This window comes from Sylvia atricapilla, chromosome 2, assembly GCF_009819655.1.
Source record: "Sylvia atricapilla isolate bSylAtr1 chromosome 2, bSylAtr1.pri, whole genome shotgun sequence".
Classification (NCBI taxonomy): domain Eukaryota; kingdom Metazoa; phylum Chordata; class Aves; order Passeriformes; family Sylviidae; genus Sylvia; species Sylvia atricapilla.
In genome coordinates this window covers 6,284,528-6,306,889 of record NC_089141.1, presented here as the reverse complement: position 1 = coordinate 6,306,889, position 22,362 = coordinate 6,284,528, and the positions used below count along the sequence as shown (strand labels likewise).

Genomic DNA, 22,362 nt, shown 5'->3' with positions numbered 1-22,362 from the left:
TTAAATGTTTAAAGATCACTGGAAATTTTTAAAACATTATTTCAAGACATGAGTAAATTAAATGTCTTCTCTCATTTTACCATGCTAGGACAAGAGCACTTCTAATGTACCTTACATGTAGTCAACATCAGATCAGATTTCACATGCAGTAATAGTCCATTAAAATAAAAATGTAGTCTTTATCTATTGTTCATGGTATTTATAGAAAATAATCGGTTTTGTGAGCCATATGGCTGAAACACAATATACTTATTAGTCCAGATGAGATTGTTAACAGTTCAGCTTTTCTTGCCAGGAGTGATTCAGTGAAATAGGAAGTTCTAGAAAATAGCTGTTGTGGGGATATTCAGTTTTTTTCTTGGTTTTGGAGTGATTTTTTTTGGTTGTTGGTTTTTTGGAGGGTTTTTTTTAGCTTTCTCCCAGTGGGATTCAGTGGTCAGACTTGGTAGGTTTGTAGATTATGTAGTCCCCAACCAAGGGGGCCAGAGTGTGTGATGCTGTCAGACATCATGGCATGCAAATTTGAGCTATAAGGGGTGGGGAAGAAAGTATTAAAGTTTAACCAAAGTCTGAGAGTTAAAAACAAAAACCAAATAAACAGACAAACAAAAAACCAAATCAAACAAACAAAACAACAACAGTAAATTCACACAATTTTACTTAAAGGAATAAAACATAAAAAAATAAAAAAATAAAGAAAATAAAGCTGTTTTGCCTTAACTACTATTTCCTGAAGCAAGTGGAGGAGCACTGCTCCTCATTTTTGAATGAAGTAATTGTGAGCAACAAAAGTGAGAAAACACAAAAATTCATTCTCATGGTTTATTCAGTCATTATGATGGCTAAAATGAAAATAAATATTATTTCTCAATAGTAAGTAAAGTTTTTAAACTGACCTATTTGGGGTGTAAACCACCATCAAAATCATATATTGACACAGAATAGTGAATATATAGAGTACAGTTAGTTTTGCCCATGTATATGTGTGTACATGTATATATGTGTGCATGTATATGTGTGTACACATATCTAAAATATTTGCTTTTAGAAAAAAATTATTAATTTAATTAATTTTTATTGATTAAAAATGTACATATACATTTTTTATTATAAAGTTATTTCCTACTAGAACAGTTGTTTTAAGGAAAAAGCAAATGAAACTTTTAACCACTGAGAAGGTTTAGCTGTAAAAGATTTTGGGGTCCTGAAGAAAACAAAGCAATGGTAAAAGAGGTTTGTAGTTTTTTGCTGAAAGTTTGCTTGCTAGATGACAAAAAGAGCTTAAGATTTGATGATGATGCAAGAATAATTTCTCCATGGCAAGGGTGGTCAGGCACTGGAAGGGGATACCAGGGAGGTGGTGGAGTCCCTGTCCCTGGAGGTGCTCAGGAAACAGCTGGACTCAGTGCAAGTTGCAGAGGTGACAAGGTCTTGGTCAAAGGCTGGACTCAGTGATCTCAGAGGTCTTTTCCAGCCTTAATGATTCTGTGATTCTAAGACTGATCAGACAATTAAGGCATACAAGCAGAGTGTATGAACTGGTTATATTTGGGGACCTCTCTTATCCTCAACATTTCTTAGTTTTTTTACTACTGTGCTAGTAAATGAGACAGATGACTGTATCACATTCTTCATACTTCTGTCATGGGTACAGCATGCAGACCAATAATCACAAAAATTGCTTTTACAGATTATCATTTTTACCACAGATTTCATTAAAAATGAAGACAGCAGGTTAATTGTGTTCTTGAAATGTTTTCTTTTTCAGCTGACTGTGGAGGGCCATTTGAACTCTGGGAGCCAAACAATACATTCAGCTCTGCAAACTTTCCAAACAATTACCCTAACCTAGCTTCATGTAAGTAATTTATTTCCAAATCTTCAGGAGAAGTTTAACCATATAAAATTAAAGATATTAAATCTGCTTTCCAACTCAGATGCTGTCCAACAAAACAAAATAAAACAAAAATATCTAAGGTATATACAGTGGGATCTTTTAACTGCATTCTACATGGTACTGAGAGGAAGCTAAGGAAACACATGCCAGCTGATTAAAAAGGGATGAAGAGAACCAGAATCCAAAGGAATTGGCCCAGACAGGCAAATTCTATCCTGCCTGTTATGTCAAATGTCTTTATACACAAGGGGATGAAAGCCCCCACTTTACCATAACCTGGTGTATTTGCCAGGTTAATATCATCACTTCTGCTGTTAAATGGCTCGAGTTTTCTAGAGGCAAAGAATATGTGCATGAATTATGTAAAGAATCCTCTCTTTATTGAATATTTATTAACATACTAGTGAGAAGATATTGTTATTCTACTGAAGTTACTTGATTTAGATTAAATGAGAGCCAGCAAAAGTGAATGCTTCAAGGATGTCCACTGTGTCTTGTTGATGGAAAAAGCAAGGAAGAGACCTTTATCATTGCCTCTTAATGAAATTTTAATTATTTATTCCTTCAGTCCTGGGGAATTATGCTGGGATGGTAATCATAAGAGTTGTCATTTTATGTTTCTGTTCCACTTGAGATACATTTCACATTTCCAGGATTCATTCCACAAGGCGCCAAATGAGATTCCTGCTAGTTGGAAAATAATTTTCATTCCATGAAAAAAAAAAATTTTTTTATGGAATCTTTACAAGATTTCCATAGTATCCACACTTAGATTAAACATGAGAAAGTATAGGCTAAACAGAAGCAAAAAGCTATTCTAACTTGAAAGACAGGCCTCTGTGACTGATTATAAAATTATCTTACTATCAAATGAGACTTAAGTGACAAGACTTTTTGTCACATTGTCACAGTCAGAAAAGAATGAGCTTTAGTACTTTGGAGAAACTCACAGCTGACATGAATGAAGAAAAACACATGTATATGTCATAGAACCCTAAAACTGGTTTTCAAAAATGTTTTAAGAATTAGAAACTATAGAATTTTGGATCTTGACAGCTATTAAATACAAGATTTAAACTTCTTAATTTCTTGAGTGATTGTTAACAAATTTGGAGAATCTTTTTTTCTCCCCCAAAGCACTTCAGCTTGAAAATGGCATAGTAAATGTAACTACTGAAAAGGCAATTTGTGTAACTGTGCGTGTGTTACTATTTTCCAGGTGTGTGGTACTTGAATGCTGAAAATGGAAAAAACATTCAACTTCATTTTGAGGATTTTGATCTGGAAAGTATTAATGATGTGGTTGAAGTCAGAGATGGCAGAGGACCAGATTCCTTACTTTTGGGCAAGTAGCAGCAAGGGGCACTAAAATGAACGTAACCAGACAGCTGGAGCAAACTGATGGATATAGTGTCAAGGAGATTAAAATCCATTCATCCCATTTGCATTTTTACGGCCTTAGAAATTCAGAGGAAAATTTTAGAAAGCATATTCTATGTGGCATCAGGTTCCCAAAACATTGGCACGTACTCAGTTCTCCATGCAATCCACGGGAAATCAACTTCTCAGTAAATCAGACTGTTCACATGTGTGGACAACCAGATGGATAATCTCTTAGCTGAGCTCTCATTGTTCTAAGCTGATTAGTCAAATCTGGTGTTGAGTCTGACCACGGCAGTCTGGCAGCAGCCAGATTTGGGGGAGCAGCTACCTCCCTGTGGTGACAGGATTTCATTTGGAACCCGAAACATTTTGAAATAGTTGTGAACTGAATAAGCTGAATGCACTCATGTTTTCACTCATGTTTTCCTGGTGAATAGCTGTCTACACAGAGAAAGGCCCACTGCCAGATGTCTTCTCTACAACAAACCAGATGACAGTGATCCTCCGGACAGACGAGTCTACAACAAGGAAGGGATTTCTTGCAAATTTTACTACTGGCTACCATCTAAGTAAGCATCTGAACCTTTGTATTTAAGAGGTTATACCACTGCCAAAAATATTTCAGAAAACGTGAAGAGTGCAAAGCGGCTCTTAGCACTTGCTCAGCAGAAAAATGTAAATGGAAAAAAGGCTGGTTACTCACCTGTACTTTATATTTCCTGGCACAAAAAGTGATGGGTTTGTCTTTTAGTGTAATTGGGCAATGTCTATGATCATGTGGAACTCTGTGATATTATGTGGAAAATGGACTCAATATTATGACCAAAATATTTTCAGATGTTAAGAAGGCCAACACTAACTACTGCCTATAAAAACCCAAGTAAAAAAAAAAAATCACTTTGTAAATAATCTCATGGTGTCGTTAAGGTGTGTTTAACTTATGTGCATTTATAAAATATTTTATTATGTGCATTAATAAAATATTTGTTATTGATAACATGCACTAGAAGAGAAAACTCTATGTGGTAGCTCTGATCAATATTTGCAATATGGTCCTTCTTGCATCTTTAAAAATTTAGTCTTATGTGTGTGAATAATCTAAGATCTAGTCTCTTAAATATTTGGACAGCAATGTTTCTGGCTCCAGCCAAATCCCTACTGGAAGGCTCTTGATTTTCTTGGGGACTGCAATTAGACTTGTCACTCATAATTCAGCAATCAACTATCCAAAATATGCAAAATGAAGCATAATGCAAATTACATGGAACAGTAATACACTTAGCAGGACAAATAATTATACTAAATCTAGGCCAAATCTTGACTGAATTAATTATAGACTTTGTATTTATGGAAGTCTGACAGGAGAAAAACAGAGAAAAAAAAAGCAATATGTATTGAGAGATGTGTGAAGTATCATTCATTTACCTGAACAGAAAGTCAACAAGGATCTAGGCTCTTTTTCTTACTTTAGCTCTCAGAAATGGCAAGTCTCTCCCAATATGTTTAACTAGTGGCAGATTTTTTTATGGATTCACAGTAGTAATAATAATATTACTTTTCTTAATATTTATTTTAAGTCTTCACCTCTGGTCTACGTTTGTAAAATTAACAATTTTAATTTATATAACTTCTGATTTATATAATTTTTAAAATTAACTCTGTTTAATCCCATTGTGCAAGACTGAGATGTTAGTTTATATGTCAATAAGACAACTTTGGTGCTTCTGGTTCTACCTTTTCTATCACACTTGTTCAGTCCAACAGCTCTCTGCCTTTTTGTTTTAGCTGGTTCAGCATCCTTGCTAGTCCAGCCTTGCCCATATTTCATAAAGTGAAAATTAAGCTCAGCAAGGCAGAATTCTCAGAGTGGCCATTGCCAGTTCTGGAAAATATATTTTAAAAGATCCATTTGCAGAAGAATTATGCTTATTCATGATCTTCGCCGCCAAAGGGCAGAGACTAATACCATTAGCAAGCGGGCCTAAGGATAAAAGGATTGTCAGTAAACAAATTAACTTTAGAAGAAAAGCAGATTTTTCTTTGTATCTTGTTTTTTCTATGAAATATTGGTTTTTTTAAAGTAAGAATTATTTTAACAGAAATAATTTTTGGCCATATGCAATGTAGTAAAAAACACTGTCAATTAAGAACTAAGTTCTTTGGAATATCTGTCATTAGTTATGGACATTAAATGTTTAAAATCTGGTTCAAGCCTTTTATAAACCATATTCTGCTTCCATTTGATACAGGCCATGCTGATAGATTAATAAATAATTTTATAGGAATATTAAAAATTTAGAAGTAAAGCATTTATCTTGCTTTAAATAAGACTTCTGGATAATTAAATATTTCTGTCAGTAAGTCCAGGAAGGTAAAAGAAACAATTTTTTGATAGAATTTAAGTTTATGACTGTATATTTCCTGTAATACAAATGAAGCCATTAAAAATACTCTTTGGCCACAGAAATAATTATAACTTTACATTCAGTCTCTCCTTCATTTGCTTTTATTTATTTATTGTATAACTGATTCTGAAGTAGTTTAATCCTACTTTTATGAATGCTTTCTTCATTCATTCCATTTACTTTTGTCTCTTCCTCCTTTCCTTACAATCAGGTTTCAGAAGGACACAGCTCTCTCTGCTCTTGCCTCTTTGCTCATATTCTTGACTTGACAGAGTTTAAAGTTTCTAAAGTTTGTGAAAGTGTTGAACACTTGAAAATTTGAATCATTTGAAAATTTGAATCATTAGTCACTTTTGACTAAGGATTTGACTTTTCAATCCCATGATTATCAGTTGCAATGGAAGAACACTATTAACTGAGCAACTCTAACTAGAGCAGAAGTTACAAGGCAGAGTATCACAGATTTTACTCTTAATTAGCTTCTGTCTGTCTGAAAATTATCTTTATTTTGAAAGAAAGATGGATGGAAATGGAAAGAAAAGGAAACTAAAGGTTCTTCATACTATCTACATAGTTTTCTTCAGGTGAACTATAAGATCTCCTGTGAACATCAACCTTCCTCACAACTACAGTTTAATTTTCCTTTCTTGTCTCCCTTCAGGGGCTTGCACAGCTGATGAGCATCAGTGTGGTAGTGGGAAATGCATCCCATTGGACAACCTGTGTGACAACATCCCTCACTGTGAAGATGGCTCTGATGAAGCAAAATGCAGTAAGGTTTCCTTCAAAAAATGAAATAATAGAATCCTTTAGGTTGGGAAAGAAAGACTGTTAAGAGCATCAAGTCCAACCATTAATCCAGCACTGCCAAGTTCAGTGATAAATCATGACCTTCTGTGCTATGTCTGCATGTCTTAAATCCTGCCAGGGATGGTGACTCCACCACTTCACAGGGCAGCCTGTCCCAATAGCGACAATCCTTTGGGAAGAAATTTTTGCTAGTATCCAACCTAAGCCTTGTTTATCTGGCAGGAATTGCCTAGGAAAACAGCCACAGGACCTCAGCTAACGTAGAATGCTGCAGATGCATGCAGACCATGCCAATTTGCACAGCAGCATCTCACTGAGTATGTCAGGGCCAGAAAAACACTTTACCAAGATAGTGTATGGAATCTGGTGAAGAACTCTGGAAAAGGTAGGAAGCTCCTCTGTGCTCAAAATTGTGGTTGTTTATAATGACCTCAAAATTAAATGAAAACTCAACATATGGTTTTCTTCTGTATTCATTTTATATCTCCAAATTCTACTGGGTTTTGCTGTAATTGAGTCTTACAGCAGTAAAAATTCTGCAGTGCAGGGTAGAGAATAAACTTGTTCTTGGTGGAAATTCCCAAATAGCTTTGTGGGTGTGAAGCCAAACTATAACACGTCACCCTCCAGCCCACCTGGTCTCTGTGGAGTGAATGGATGGCACAGCTTCAAAAGCAGCACCCCTCGTTCACTGCTATTCCTTATTTCTCTGGTAAAGTGGTTCTTTCAAAAATGCATGTGCACAGTGTACTAATTCATTTCACACAGCAGGGAAATTAGATTCTCTAAAACAGTAATTTAAACATAAGACTAATGCTAAGATCATGTTTGGCGTAGCACAGCAGCTAAGCTGCTCTTCCTTACTATCTTTGGAGAACTAACAGAAGATTTAAAAGTGATCTTTAAGTTTAGCAAAAATCCTTTGTTTTAAAGAGCTCTACTAGGGATCAGATATTTTTTAGGTGTGTGCTGACAGTCCATCAATTTCAACATTTTTTACATGCAGATATATAAAAATATGCATGGCATATGTAAATACATGCAGATAGATACATAGGTAGGTAGGTAGATAGATGTCTGAAGACACAGATTCACCCCTCAAATTAGTGTCATTGGCTATTTTGTTGCAAGCATATTCTTCTTTTAAAATGTATAGAATAAAATTCACTTCAGTTTCTCCTTAAGCAAAGAAAACTTGGATAATTTTTTTTCCAGTCATTGCTGAAGAAGATCTAAACAAGGCAACCATCACCTACATTGACAGGATGTACATTTTCCCAAAGACTTATTTTGCCACTGATTGTCTATTACTTCATAACAAATTACCTCACATGAAAAGGCTGGGAGATTTGTTTCCAAAAACCCATTTAATCCAAACTTTGGCTAAATCAGTCTACATCTTTAAACAAAAGGAAAATTCAATTAGAAATGCTCATATTGAGTCTTTCTCAATGCTGTCCAAAAGCCTTGCTCATTTTCCTGAAACCAATTTCAATGTCTTATCAGAAGTGACAATTTGAACTAGAAATACTGTCTTTTCAAATCCCCCAATTTCTGAGATTTCCAGGAACTGCAAAGAAATGCCAAAATTCTAAAATATATGATATCTGAATTAAGCAGTTGTTGGATCCTCAATGACTTTATTATATATTACCAATGATGTATTTGGAGAAGAACATGGATCTTATAAGGAGAAAGGAAAAGGAGCTATAGTTCTAGTTCTTTCAGGAAGAGAGGCGCCAAAAGTAATTTGGAGAAATCTTGCAGTGCATGGAAATCAATATTTTTAAGACGTTCAAAAACTTAATTTAATCTAATATTTACCATTAATTAACCACTGTATATCACCTCTTTCATTCATGCACTCCAGGTGTCACAGAGGCATTTCTGAAAATTTAGATTTTTTTATTTTCTTTTTTTTTACTATTGTGAGTGCTGGTTTTGAAAGTGTTTTGGTGGAAAAAGATTTTCTGCACAAGATATTTTTTTTTAATAAAATATTTTGTTAACCAGTAAGTATCAATGCATTGTATGCTTTCCTCTACTTCACAATGGCAATACCTGCCATCTGCCTGAAATGCAGCTGTATTTGACATTATTATGTGTAAATTTAATACTTAATATTTAATATTATCTAAATCTGTTTAGTATTTAGATAATTTTTTTTGCACATATATGCATGAGATTCTGTTGACCTTACAGTCCAACTTCCTTAGCCACTATGCCAATGGCATTAGATTTTTTTATCAATAAGTAAATGAGTTTCTGAATTTTTGTTCTGAATATTTTGTTTTGGGAAAAAAAATTATAGGAGGATTGGTTTTAAATGACCTTTTAATTGTTGAGAATGTTTGAACTAAAACTGCAATGAAAACAGTGAAAACTCACAGTAATTGGAACTAGAAATCTGGGGGTTTTTTTGTCAAAACTTATTTAAACCTTATTTCCAGTCAGTGTTACTGAGCATCAAGGAACTAAAGTTTCACTCATAATTTGGAAATTATATAATACTGACTAAGAAAAAATTTTATTGTTTTAGAGTTGATGGAAAATATACAGTTTATTGTCTATTTCTGAGACATTTGCAAAATACAAGGTTGAAACTCTCCTGTGGCAGAAATATAGGAAATAACAATAGCATTTCCTTCCTGTGGGAACACAACATCCTGGAGATGCTGGGTTTATTATCTCTATAATGCATTTTAACTCTTTTTGTGCTCTTCCCTGGCAGTAATAAATCTTTCTATCGCATTTCTGTTTGCTTAGGGCTGGGGAGCAAAGTGGTTTGCCACCTATTTAAAATGCTTCTGCTCATTTTGTTTTCCAGTGAGATTACTCAATGGCTCTCAGAGCACCACAGGGCTGGTACAGGCCAGGATTGGGAAGACATGGCATCTGGCATGTGCAGATGATTGGAGTGGAGAGATTTCAGACAGTGTTTGCCAGCTGCTGGGGTTGGGGTGAGTGATAAATATTCATTGTCCTTTGTAGCTTGTTTGCAGATCTGTTGAGTGTATATTGGCATTTTCCTCCTCGTTTTACTGCCGTACTCTCCAAAAAAATGGCAAATGTATCTGTCTCTGTCAAGTGGAGTGCTTGATGTGCCAACAAATTTGAAAGTGTGGCGAACTCTGTCTTGATGACATTCAGTACAGGATTGATAACTCTGAACATGGCAGGTTGGGCATGAGGACACATATTGGGGAACCCTGGGAGAGTGTTGTGGATGCATCATCTTTTATCACTTTATGTCATCATTTACATCTTCACTTTCATAAGGATGGCTCACGAGTAAAGCTGGAGCCAACAGCAGCCTTGGCTGCTCTGCTTTGGCAGTGTTACTATTCATTCCAAGTGGAGATAATCACTTGGATATTCTGCTCCTGGGCTCCCAGTTCATTTGATACCCACCATTAGATCTGAGCTGTTGGGAGAGGAAATGGAATTTCTCTCCAGGTAGACCTAGAGTAGGGAAGTATGTGACAGAAAAACAGATTTGGCTTTAGTCACTGTTCAGAAGAATTTTCAGGGGAAACATGGGGATTGTTGAGTGCAGGGTGTTGCATTTTTCAATCTATAGTAAAATTTATGGCCTAAATTTTGGCCTTACTTACATCATGTGCTGCTCCACTGCCATCCACTGAATAATAATTAGCTTTCCTGCAGTGCTGAGGTTTTTAGGGAATGTCACTCACGCAACTAATAATCAAACTAAATTCTAAGCCTGCAATTATTTTTGTCTCTGACCAAAGAAAGATGCCTACAGATCCTCTTCTGATAAACTAATTGTAATAATCACAGAGTTAAAATGACTTGAAAATATCCAAGTGTTATTTCAAAAGTGCTTCTAATTGGACGAATGTCAGCTGGTTTGTTGGGTTTTTTTTTTTTACTTTTTTACCTTTGGGTAAGTACTGAGTTTACATAAATATCAGGTAGCTACATACACAAATCCCAACTGTAATTTATGTACACATGTATGTAAGAACATGCAAACTATGTTTAAATATGCTTCTGATCAAATACTTTGTTCTTTAGAGTGGCCAGTGGCCTTCTTGCTCTGATTCTTTCTGCCTCTGCCCTGCTTCTGTTTCCTTCTGGACAGAAGTAATTTTGTGGTCTACTGATTTAACTAACACATTTGATATGCTTCAACAAGCTTTGCCTTCTGTGGTATTATACCTTTTAAAAATTACTTAGTGCTTTTGTCCCCATAACATTCTGTGGCAATATCTTTCAGGTTGCCTCTATAAATTACTCAGGTACACTTGCTGAAAGGTTCTTATTAAACTTCCTAGTTATTTCTTATTAATTCTGTTTCTCTGTTTATTGCACGTTCCCATTGTGAAGAAAAAAATATTTTTAAATCTAACTTGTATCACATTTTTGTAACCTGGGTGCTACTGCAGTTACAGCATAGGACAAAATTCTCATATGTATGTGTCTATATTTATGTATTGATACATGAATAGGTGTGTGTGTGTGTATATATATATATATATATATGTAATTCCTGTGAACATCACACTATTCTGCTTTCCTTGAATCCCCCTGTAGCAGTGTATTTGTTAATAAGTGTCACCATATTTGTTACCAACTGGATGTTTGCAATAACAGGTCCTGAGTAGGCTTTAGCTCATGCTCCTACACTGAATTACAACCTAGAATCATGCCTTATTAGAAAAACAGGCTAAAGTTCATCTAGGACAATTTACTTTTACTATTAATTGCTTATAAATTTGCCAGTCTTGCTTGCTGTTTAATTTATAAAAAGGACTGAGCTGATGGGAGTCTTGTATCATATCCTGATTATTTCAAAAATATGACTGTTGCATTTGTGATTTCTACCAAACAAGAAGCCAGTGTGGGGGCATGCCCATCGTGCATCTACAAAATACACTTCAGGAAAATAATTGACAAATCTTAATGAGTTTGGGATGCAAGATGAACAAATTGATGCCCTGGAGAAATCTGAAAATAATCCCTTGCTTGGCTTGCACTGTTAGCTGAGTGCATCTGACAGCACTGCTGAAATCTGTTGTCAGCATCTTATTTCCTGGAACCAAGAAAATCACACACTGAGCTCTTTACCATTCCATTGGGCAGACACAAAACAACCTTGTTTCCCTGGGACCAGAGCCAGCTGGGACTTTGTTGAATTGTACCAGGAATGGGGGTAGACCTGGCAATTTTGTCACACCTAAAAGTCCAACAAGAGTGAGACTTTAAGCTTTACTCTGAAACTCTCCATTCTATTTTCTTCATGAACTTGCTGCATTCTTCAGAAGGAAATTAGTTCCTGGGAGTACTTTGCTGGTCCCAGCAAAGATCTTCATCATAGAATTTGACTCTGCCTACCTGGCTTGGCACTTCACTGCTCACTCAGACTGTCTAAAAGGCACTTCCAAGCTGAGAAATGCAGCAGAAGTGACTTTTCCTGCAGGTGGACCATACACCTCTCCTGGTGGCACAGCAGGGTTGTCAAACACCTCTTTACTTCATACACAGTAGATTTGCAGGCAGATTCCAGACTTCATCCTTCCCAGGGGAGTGAGATTTACCACATTTGAAGAGAAGACACAGTGCAAGTGCTCCCTGTGTATTAAACCTGCAGGTGTTCCTTGTGTATTGAACAAATGTTCTGCTTGCTCCTGAGCAAGTCTAAAGGGCCAGATGGGAGGCTGTCACCCCAAAAAATATTATGCAGTCTAACCACACTACCTTTTTACCCCATGCTTCCTCAAGGGAAAGGAAATATGTTTCATAGACATGTGTTCCAAAGTGATCATGTGAAGTACCACAAAGTACATGATGAGGAATGGATTATAGAGTAAATCTGGAGATGGGTTCGAAATGTCAAAACAATTTGTCTCACCAATAGTACACAGAATCCTTAGTCCAAAAAGCCATTGCTATTAAAAAAAAAAAAAAAAAAAGTCAATGAATGGAATAGTTGATACCTTTAATTTGACTACATGACCTTTAAAGGTCCATAAAGATTCTGTGATTCTGTGACTCTATGAATACACCCCAGTCCTGCTCAAAAGTAAACATGACACTATTGACTCATTCCACAGCTACTCTGATTTCATCAGATCTATTCCAGAGGTGAAAATTTACTTTCTTTTTTTACTCCATTAGATTCTTCATGATACAAAATATAATTTCACTTCTTTCCTAGACAGTATAGTATAACAGCACCCCTCAAAAAAAACCAAGACCGTGATACCCCAAGGTTCAGCTATTACTTCCCTGTTTGGCATTCTAAGTTCTAGCTTCATACATTTAAGAACAGGTATTTCAAACCCCTCACTGTGGCACTGGAAAGCCAAAATAAACATTTACTGCTGACAAAGGAATTAAGTCTATTTCAGTATTATTGTAGCATTAGAAATTTTACAATAAGACTGGAAGTTAAGTGACTCATATTTTAATCTGAACAAGTTTCAAGCCTCAAAAATCTCTTGCTAAAGGGTCATTATTTGAGGAGAAGAAAAAACAAAACAAAACAAATTTTTAAAAAAGCTGGTGTTTATTCTATCAGCTCAATAACTTCCCAAATATTGCTCCACTGGTGGAATAGGGTTTATATCTCAAAATATGCATGTGTCTTTTTCTCCCAGGGATACAAACACGTCATCAGCAGTATTATTCACTGGAGATGGCCCATTTGTCACCATCACCAAAGGAGGTAACAACAGCCTGATTTTTACAAAAAGGTGGGTACAGTGAGGGTTTTTTTCTCGTGCAAACAACGTTTTTAAGTATGTTTTTGATTATTTATGCACTAATATATAGCTGAAATCCAAATTGGCATCTATCCATTTACTTGGGAAATGACATGCTCTTTTAGCAAAATATTTCTTATCTAGAAATCTCTAAATTATGAGTACATGATATAGTAGAATTAAGACTATCTATATATAATATAGAAGAATTAAAATGGAGCGACATTCACCCATAGCTACAAGTAGTTGTCACAGTAGGTTCTCTCTATAATCAGCAGAGGAAAACAAGCACTCCAAACTTTGACCCATCAAGGCACCTTTTGAAATTCGATGAGCCACACTCTATAGTCCTTTGACTTCATTGATATAGACTTTGGATGTACTGAGGATTGTTAATTTAAGCCATCCACAGACAGGTATCTATATTTAAATAAACTATCCCCACTCAAAAAATGACTTTTGGATTTGTCTCCATGTTTACAAGTGAATCATTAGATGACATGATCCTCAGAATACATTTGATTCTATTCTAATCTTTCTCAGTCCAAATAACAGCTGAAGTGATTCTGAAGGGTGCTACAAACTGGTATTTTCTCATAGAATAAATGAAAATGTGATGTTAGCCCAGGATTACATCCTCAGGAAATGGTGAGATTTACAATGCAACACCCAAGGAGAAAAACTTGCCCATAATCAATTTAAAAAATTGTAATGACTTCAATTACTGTTTTCTGTTTATAAGAGGGTTTACTGTATAATTTTTTCTAGATTTCTAGCAGAACACTGAGGCAGAAAATTACTGTCTATTTGCTAAAATGCTGAAACCATGCTGAGGATAGAGTCCATGTTCTTTCAGTTTCCCTCTATAAACATACCTCATAGTGATAAAACAATAGACACTTCTTAATTTTCTGTGGTCCATTATTTTGTCTACAGGAAAAAAAAATGAAAAGTTTCATTTTATGTTCTAATTATACTCTGTTAATCCCTAACATTTGTCATTCTCATGGGTGGTGAAAGTATCTTAAACTAATGGAATATCATTGGACGCTATTTTTCTTTTTTTCTTGAGTGAACGTCTAAACCAACATTGCAACAAGACATCCTGAAGAGCAGTAATGATTTAAAGATACCTTCTGTCAATACCTATTAAACACTAAAAGTGATTAAAGCAGGAGGAAATGGAATAAATTCATTTATCTTAGTTGTATTTCTGTTGCAGAAATAAGTGTCTTCTCCCATGTTTCATCTGGACAGCTGATAGGAATTATTTTGCAGGGTGATACTATTGCAGATTAACACATGGCTTTTGTACATATCATGAATGCTAGAAGGAGCACACAGATTTTTAATTTGAGCAACTGAATTAATTAACTGGTAATCAAATTATAAAATGTATTTTTCACATTGTCTTTGATTTTTATTCAAGTGCATCCACCACTGAAACAAGGAGGGCACATATAATAGGGCTTGAAAACCGCAGTGACAGATACAGCAAAAGCATTCTCTGGCGCCCTTAGGTAATGTGTTTTTTGGCAGGATAGCTTTGTCAGAGCCCCAGATCCTGCCTTTTGGATATATGTGAGCAGATTCCACAGGGACCAATTGTTTCTGCCAGTTCTAAGTGAAGATCATGCTCACAGACATCATAACTACTCCAGATTTCTGCCTGGCATGCAGCTTGACAGCTGACACCCAGAGAGGCACAGAGTAGGGTGTTCAGCACATGCCTCTGCTGCCTTTTGGCCACCCCTGTGCTGACCAAGAGGCTCCTGAGGACTGTTGGGCTGAAGTGCAGCCAAGGAAGCACTTTTCCTGCTGAAAGCTAGCTCCACAAAGAAGAAAAACCAGAGGCAAATGAAGTAATTTCTACTAAAGCTCTCAGTACATACTTGTGGTGGGACAGGCAACACCCTTTACATGGAAAATGTAAAATTACAGGGACAAATCTGACAGTTTGGCTCTTAGTTTGGGTAGTTTAGGCATCTACCTGTGAGAAAGCGTAGGATCAGATAAAAGACCTAATGTACAGCCCCACTGACCTCCCCTTTGAAAGCCTATGAAGGCACGGTGGCTAAGGGTATTTATTTGCTATGAGGTTTATGCAGAAGATGGTATCGGTTTCCTGTGGGTTTACGCATTTCTGGTTGTCTTTGATGGTTGTCTGGTTACGGAGGGGACGCCCTTATAAAGTCAATACAGATTTGAATGCAAGTCACAGGAATTGGTTCCCACTTTCTAAATTACAGCTTTAAAATTAGGTACCTATCTTGAAGTGGAAAATGGTAATGTGGGACTATTCAGGGCCAGAGGAATATCTTGTTTGCACCCCACTACAATGAAGGTTCAACTGGGGAGGTAGTGGGTGGTTACTGTTCCCACTTTATTTCTTGTACCACTGTGCCATTGGGAAATTAGTGGGTCACATCTCCCTCACAATAGACACCAAATTTTAGAGCAAACACAGTGAGGGATGTGTCATTCCCTATAATGTTTGAAGTATCTTTCACCTACTCTATTTAAAAACGGAATGTGGAAACAAACTGTTGGCAGAGCTTGGTTTTCTATCTTCCTCTCATTTGTATTTCTGCGTGTATCAGATTTGAATTGCTAGCACACACACTGTCCCAAGTGTTTCAGATTCATTACAGACTATGAACATAATATTAAAACCTCTGGGTATCAGAAATGCTTGAGCAGTTTTGATCTGTGGTCTTGTGCTCTTCAGGCTCTGGCTTTATATCTCTGCTAAATAATTTCTAAGCTAGCATATGCAGCTATGTATTTTACAGTAACATTATTTTCTTAGTAAAATGAAAAGGTATATAAAACAAACCTCTTAAATTCTTTGGCCACACTGATCTCTAGTGGTAAGGCATTGAAAACATCTCAAAAGGTAGGAAAAAGTACCATAGGCAGCTATAACTATTGCAAGTCTGTCATGGACAGATGACCCATATCCCTAAAGAAGAAGAGTCTATTTTATTTCCATAATATTAATCAATTAAGTGCCCAATGAAGAGGAACATGTACACTTAAAGTTGTATAACCTATGATGTTGTATATTTATAATTAAAGTATAATTTAAACCTGTAACATTAGTTATTATACTCAATAGGCCAATATTGCTAAACGAATGTACTTTTATATATATGATTGCATAAATTTCTGTGTGTATGCATATATATTTGACAGTCAGAGCTATCTGATGTGCAGATACTTGTGATTTAATTGCACTTTCATTCTAGAGAACACTGTTTGGACAACCTGGTGATCCATCTGCAATGTAACATTCAATGTAAGTACACAGAAACCAGGACAATTTCACAGAGAGATCAAATTGCTCAGACCATAAAGCCTAATGTTCATAGCTTGAATGGAAAGGCTAGGGAATGGGCTATAAATGCTATACTCATAATGATATAAACACAGGAAAATTTAGTCTTCACTCGATTTCAGTGTAAAATGTACACTAGAGATGGATCTGTAGTAAAACACATATAAAATAAATGTATAAAAATTCCAGAAGGTCTGAGGAAAGAAAACATCTCAATCCAAGTTAGACAGTTGTATCTTAATTTCAGCTATAAAAACCTAAACTTTTTTCACAGTATTTTTGAACAGCAGTTCAGATTCTACAAAGCCTTTTCTTTTCCCAAGAAAATTGACTAGTCTAATAAAGTATCTTATATCCCTCTGATTTTTTTTTATTTGTTTTGATTCTATTTTGCTTTATCATAGCTTGTGGAAAACAGCTGGCAGTTCAGAATAATGGAACAAGAATTGTAGGTGGAAGTGATGCCAGAAGAGGGGCTTGGCCTTGGATAGTTTCCCTCCAGTTTAATTTGCTGCCCGTTTGTGGAGCTTCCCTTGTCAGTGATGAGTGGCTGGTGACAGCAGCACACTGTGTATATGGGTAATGGTCTTCTGTTTGCAATTCACTAAGGCATCTGATCATCAACAAATTGTGACACATTGATTTGAACAATTAACTAATGGTTTAATTACCGTGTTTTGAATCCCTTGTAGGCTCAGCTGAAAGTTCCTTTACTTCCTGGTAAATCCTCAGTCCTTACTTTAATGCAGAGAATTTTGGAAACCAAGCAGCATTTCCTGAACAATAAGGAATTGCACTTTAAATGCGTGGTGTTAATACTGAGCGTTGGTACTTAGTCCATAATTATTGTGGGCCTCCATAAATTAGGTGAATCTCTACCAGTGGTATAAAAGGTGACATCATATCCAATAAATTCAACCCACTGTTCCTCCTGTATATTATCATGGATTGATCAAGATTTACTGTGCATCACTGGAATGAATCTTGATTTATGTTCATTGATTAGGCAATATTGGATAATCTCTTTATGGTGTTATTTGTACCATTCGAAGAAGTGATGCACGTTGAAATATTTTCTAGAGTTTGCTTTCATAACATCTACAGTAAAAGCAAGTCTTGTAAAAGAAATATAGAAACTGGATTGCCAGGAAAAAAAAAATTCAAAATTGAAGTAGAGTTTTCACTACAAACAGCTAAATAATAAGGCAGTGGAGACTGTGCCAAAATCATAATGCTGCCTCATGGCATGACAGGAACTACATTCCATACAAAGAACATAAATGAAAAGGATTAAGCTCTGTTAGTTTCCACACAATAAATCCATGATTGTCTGGATATTTCCTTTTCACTTGAATCACCTTTCCATTTTCAACTAAATCTAATTTTATCATCTTGCCTTTGCTAGAATTTTCCTAAATTGAAGCTTCCAATTTCACACGTTCTGAACACTTAACTTGAACACTCCTAGTTTAGAACAAAAGAACCTCTTGATGTCAAACCAAAAGATGAGCAGAAACCAATTCAGTCCAACAATCAGGCTGTAAATGTACTTTTTAAACCATGAAGTGATTGACTAAAAATCAGCAAATATTTAAGCTCTCTGATGAATACAGCCTCAAACCAGCATGTGTAGGTTAGGGAAAAAAAAAAATCAGATTATGTCATATTTTGTCTCAGCTTTTTTTTTTTTTTTTTTTTTTTTTTTTTTTTTTTTTTTTTTTTTGATTGAGATTAAAAACTAAGAGACTAGTTTTCTGAGTCTGTGAGCTGCAGCAGTTCCAACAACATCTCAGACCTCTTATTCTTCAGACATTCTATTACAATTTTCTCACTGAGGCCAATATTAATTACCTACTGGGCAGTCAGCAGTATTCTTCACAGCATTTAAAATACCACAGTAATTTAGCTAATGCATCTTCCTCCTCTGCACCACAGACTGATTAATTCTCTATAAATAATGCATTATAAGCTTACCATAAAGAAATCAGCAGCACCTACCTGCAGCGTGGATGTTTGAGGCAGTGATACTCTCACAGAATTCTAAGCACATCTACTCAGTTCTGTTCATTTGACAAAACATGTAAATGCTATGGATTGCCATGAAGCTAGACATCAGCATTTCATCTGATCTATGCCTCTCAAAACTTTCATTAACTGCTCCTAATTGTGGACACTCTCCTTGCAACTCCTAGGAGACAGCTGAAGCCATCCCGCTGGCAGGCAGTTCTTGGCTTGCACCTTCAGTCAGACGTGGGGAACCCTCCAGCAGTGGTCCTCAACATCGACAGAATAATTATGAACCCTCACTACACGACGGAAACCAAAGACAGTGATATTGCCCTGATGCACCTTCAACACAAAGTGCAGTACACAGGTGAGTTTCTATTCTCTCAAGAGATTAATTTATTCCTATTTATTCTGTTATACCAAACAGTGCTAAGCACACGAGGGTGGTGGGGAGTCTGCCCAGTACTTCCTGGATATCTTGGCCAAAAAGTGGGTTTGAATTAAAAAGTTTTCTGGTGTGTGACTCCATAAAAACCTGAATACAGGGGAAGAAGTTGAAATTGATTGCTTCTTTCTCGCTCACAGATTACATACAACCTATCTGCCTACCAGAAAAAAATCAACAGTTTTTACCAGGAATCAACTGCTCCATTGCTGGCTGGGGAAGTATAAGGAATGGAGGTGGGTCATCTGCTTGGAAAATTCTGACAGGCATGTAGCTGTGAGGGAAAGCTTTTTCCTGCTCCACAGCAGTTGCTAAGGTCAAATAGTTTAAAGAGTTACTTCTCCATATGAAAATTTAGAAACAATCCCATTCCACTATTCCTTCTCTGAAGCAAAATGATAGTCGTAACATATTCATTGGAAGAAAACATGCATATCTAACTTCATTACACTATGAAGGAAGCTTATTGCATCCACTTAGAAGTTCTGATGACTACTTTTCTCAACATGGAATATATACACATCTTGGTTCCAGATATTGGGTGGGGGAAAAGGAAGATTAGTCTTTCTGACAGTGTGCAAATGATTTTCCCCAGAAGTCAAGAAAACTGACTGCAATGTGAAATGTATGTTCTGTTTGTATGTCATATGCTCCAGATTTGGAGTCTCTGAAATGATAAGCATGCCATTTCACTTCTACAGTTGCATACATTGACTTCTACATTAAATTGCATTTAAAATTTTGGGTAGAAATTAATAAAAGATTTTTTAAAAAACCCTTTAAATAACCAAAATTACAAAATGAACAGTGAGGAAACACTAGACAACCCATATTCCTAAGCCTTTAATTATCCCTTAGATCTCCCCACACTGAGTTTATAGTCATTGATTTTAGTAATCTTGATTTAATTATAACCAAATTCAGTCCCATTACACAAATGAGAGACAGAACTCAGTTAACAAGCCCTGTTTAATCAGTGACTGTGTTACAGGGGCGTAAGTCTGAATGGTACAGCAGTAAGGCAGGGATTCCTGCTGCTCAGGAGCATGCCAAGCATGCTGGAACAGGAACAAAACCATCAACATTCCCAAGGGGATGCACGCATTTAATGCTGCAGGTAAATGTACTTTGTATTTTCATCAGGTCCCACTTCAAATATATTGCAAGAGGCAGAGGTCCCTCTCCTTTCCAATGAAAAATGCCAGGAATGGATGCCAAAATATAATATCACAGAGAATATGCTCTGTGCAGGATATGACATGGGAGGAATAGATTCCTGCAAGGTAAGTAGAAGCAACTAATTTACACTGCTGGCATAAACGTGGTTTTTTTTGTTTTGGTTTGGTTTTGTTGTGGGGGTTTTTTTTGTTTGTTTTGGTTTGGTTTTTTTTGTCATCTTGGCATAAACAACCATGGATGGAGATAAATATGAGGACTGGGAATTTTCTGCACTTGGCTTTGAGTAATTCCTGCTGAGCAATTCCATGAAGGACAGAGGCACATGCTTAGGGAAAGGCAGAGAACAGAGAAATAGATACCAAATAGAATGAAGTCTCAGAAATCCTTCATTAAGGGAAAGAGAGAGCAAAGCTGCTTTTCCCCAGAACCTATAGACTCCAGAGACCTTTTCTAAGCAGACACCACAGTATTTTAGAGAGGCTGCCCTTCTGCCTTGATGTATGTTCCTGTGGGTTTAGCTCTTATCCATTCCAGCTCTCTTTGAGGATGTACTCAGAGGTGGCTGTCACATGATTTTTCTTCCAGCAATACGGAGTCTGTGGCATGGAGACTAGCTGGTGAGGAGCACTCTCACATTATTTTTCATATTGCCTTGCCCTCCCAACCTAAGCCTTTACCACGTGCCCTGACTTTCCCCAGTTTAGTCTAGAACAAGGTCTGTGTTCAAGCTTAATGTCCTTTACCCTCATGGTTTTCCTTTCCGGTTTTTTTTCTGTACCTTATACTGAACAAAAACACACACACAAAAAACCTATCAGCGTAGGACCACAGGCTGATACAGAGTACAAGTGACCAGCACTGTGATCAATGACCAGTCAGCCATGAGCAAAGATGAACAACTGAGTCCTGATAGCACATCCCCCTTTAGGCTGCTGTCACAGCCTTTAACATTCTGGGATGCCCTAGAGTTATGGGCAGAAGTATTTTAATGGCTGAGTCCTTGCAGAATTCTCTGGTAATGATCCATTCACAAGGCCTGGAGAAGATACAATTAATACTGGTTGGACTAACTCAATAGACAATGAAAAACAGTAATTGTTTTTTTTTTCATCAAAACAAGATACCCATGGCTGACTCATTCACACTCAAGCTAAATCAAATTCAGTCTTTATTACAATGCTAAATCTGCTAAACTATAGAAAAGAAGGTGAGAGAAAAGGGCATCTCTTCTGGCAATCTTGCTATTTTGTTCTCTAAATCTGAAACTGCAGAAACTCTGGGGTGACTTAAAATAGAATTGTGTTTTGGCTGAATATATTCAACTGAAAAAAAAATCCTCCACATTTACCCAGGCTTTGTGAAATACGAAGCAGCTGAACATAAGAGGAGTAAGATTAAAAAAAACGCAAACTCTTGAAGTTCAGTCCTCTATTGGAAAACTGATGACAGACTAAGCTCACATCGTTTAAAAATAATGAAAATGAATTGATTCCTTTCAAGATTTTTTTTTTCACATGGAAATATTCATCATGATCTCACTTCTTGGTGCTCAGCACATATAGGGGTAAAGCACCTATGATAAAGAAACAAAAATGAACAAACATCATAAACAGGCTCTGCTTCAGAGTTGACACTGCTCACTTTAAAGTTTTGTATTTGTTATTGCAGGGGGATTCAGGTGGCCCTCTGACATTTGAAGAGGGGGAGGAATGGTTTTTGGTTGGTGTAACATCATTTGGAGAAGGGTGTGCACGTCCCCAACGACCAGGAGTGTATGTCCGAGTCACCATGTTTGTGGACTGGATCAGAGACATCATCTATTAGCTTGATATTTTTTAATTATAGAAATGGAATTTAGATTGTAATTGAAAGTACTTACTTTGTACAATTACAATTTAGATTGTAATTTAAAGTACTTACTTTGAAAGTAAGACATTGCATAATGATGTAAACTAGGCTGCCACTTCAATCTCACACAGAAACTGAATAAACACGTAAATCTTGGTGAGGAGAATATTGGTAACTTCTGTTCCATTTCCAAGTGAGCATAGTATTTCAAAAGAGATGCTGTGGTTTTGTTAATAAACAGTTTTGTCATTTGACTTTTTGTTTTATATAGGAAGATCTATTCTTTGAATACCAGTGCATTAACTGCACAGTGCAGGGCTTTA

At 36.3% G+C, this 22,362-nt stretch overlaps 1 protein-coding gene across 1 annotated transcript in view; it reads left to right on the top strand.

The window, feature by feature from the left end:
- The window catches only part of TMPRSS15 (transmembrane serine protease 15), a 42,500-nt gene extending 20,454 nt beyond the window's left edge, over positions 1-22,046 (top strand). The window contains exons 10-21 of the mRNA XM_066338169.1: positions 1,769-1,858; positions 3,117-3,242; positions 3,718-3,849; positions 6,347-6,457; positions 9,323-9,455; positions 13,119-13,214; positions 16,472-16,521; positions 16,965-17,139; positions 18,753-18,934; positions 19,153-19,248; positions 20,156-20,295; positions 21,860-22,046. Of these exons, the coding sequence (XP_066194266.1) occupies positions 1,769-1,858; positions 3,117-3,242; positions 3,718-3,849; positions 6,347-6,457; positions 9,323-9,455; positions 13,119-13,214; positions 16,472-16,521; positions 16,965-17,139; positions 18,753-18,934; positions 19,153-19,248; positions 20,156-20,295; positions 21,860-22,015 (1,487 nt within the window). The 3' untranslated portion in view covers positions 22,016-22,046. The remainder of the gene's footprint in view (positions 1-1,768; positions 1,859-3,116; positions 3,243-3,717; positions 3,850-6,346; positions 6,458-9,322; positions 9,456-13,118; positions 13,215-16,471; positions 16,522-16,964; positions 17,140-18,752; positions 18,935-19,152; positions 19,249-20,155; positions 20,296-21,859) is intronic.
- The last annotated feature ends 316 nt before the right edge of the window (positions 22,047-22,362 follow it).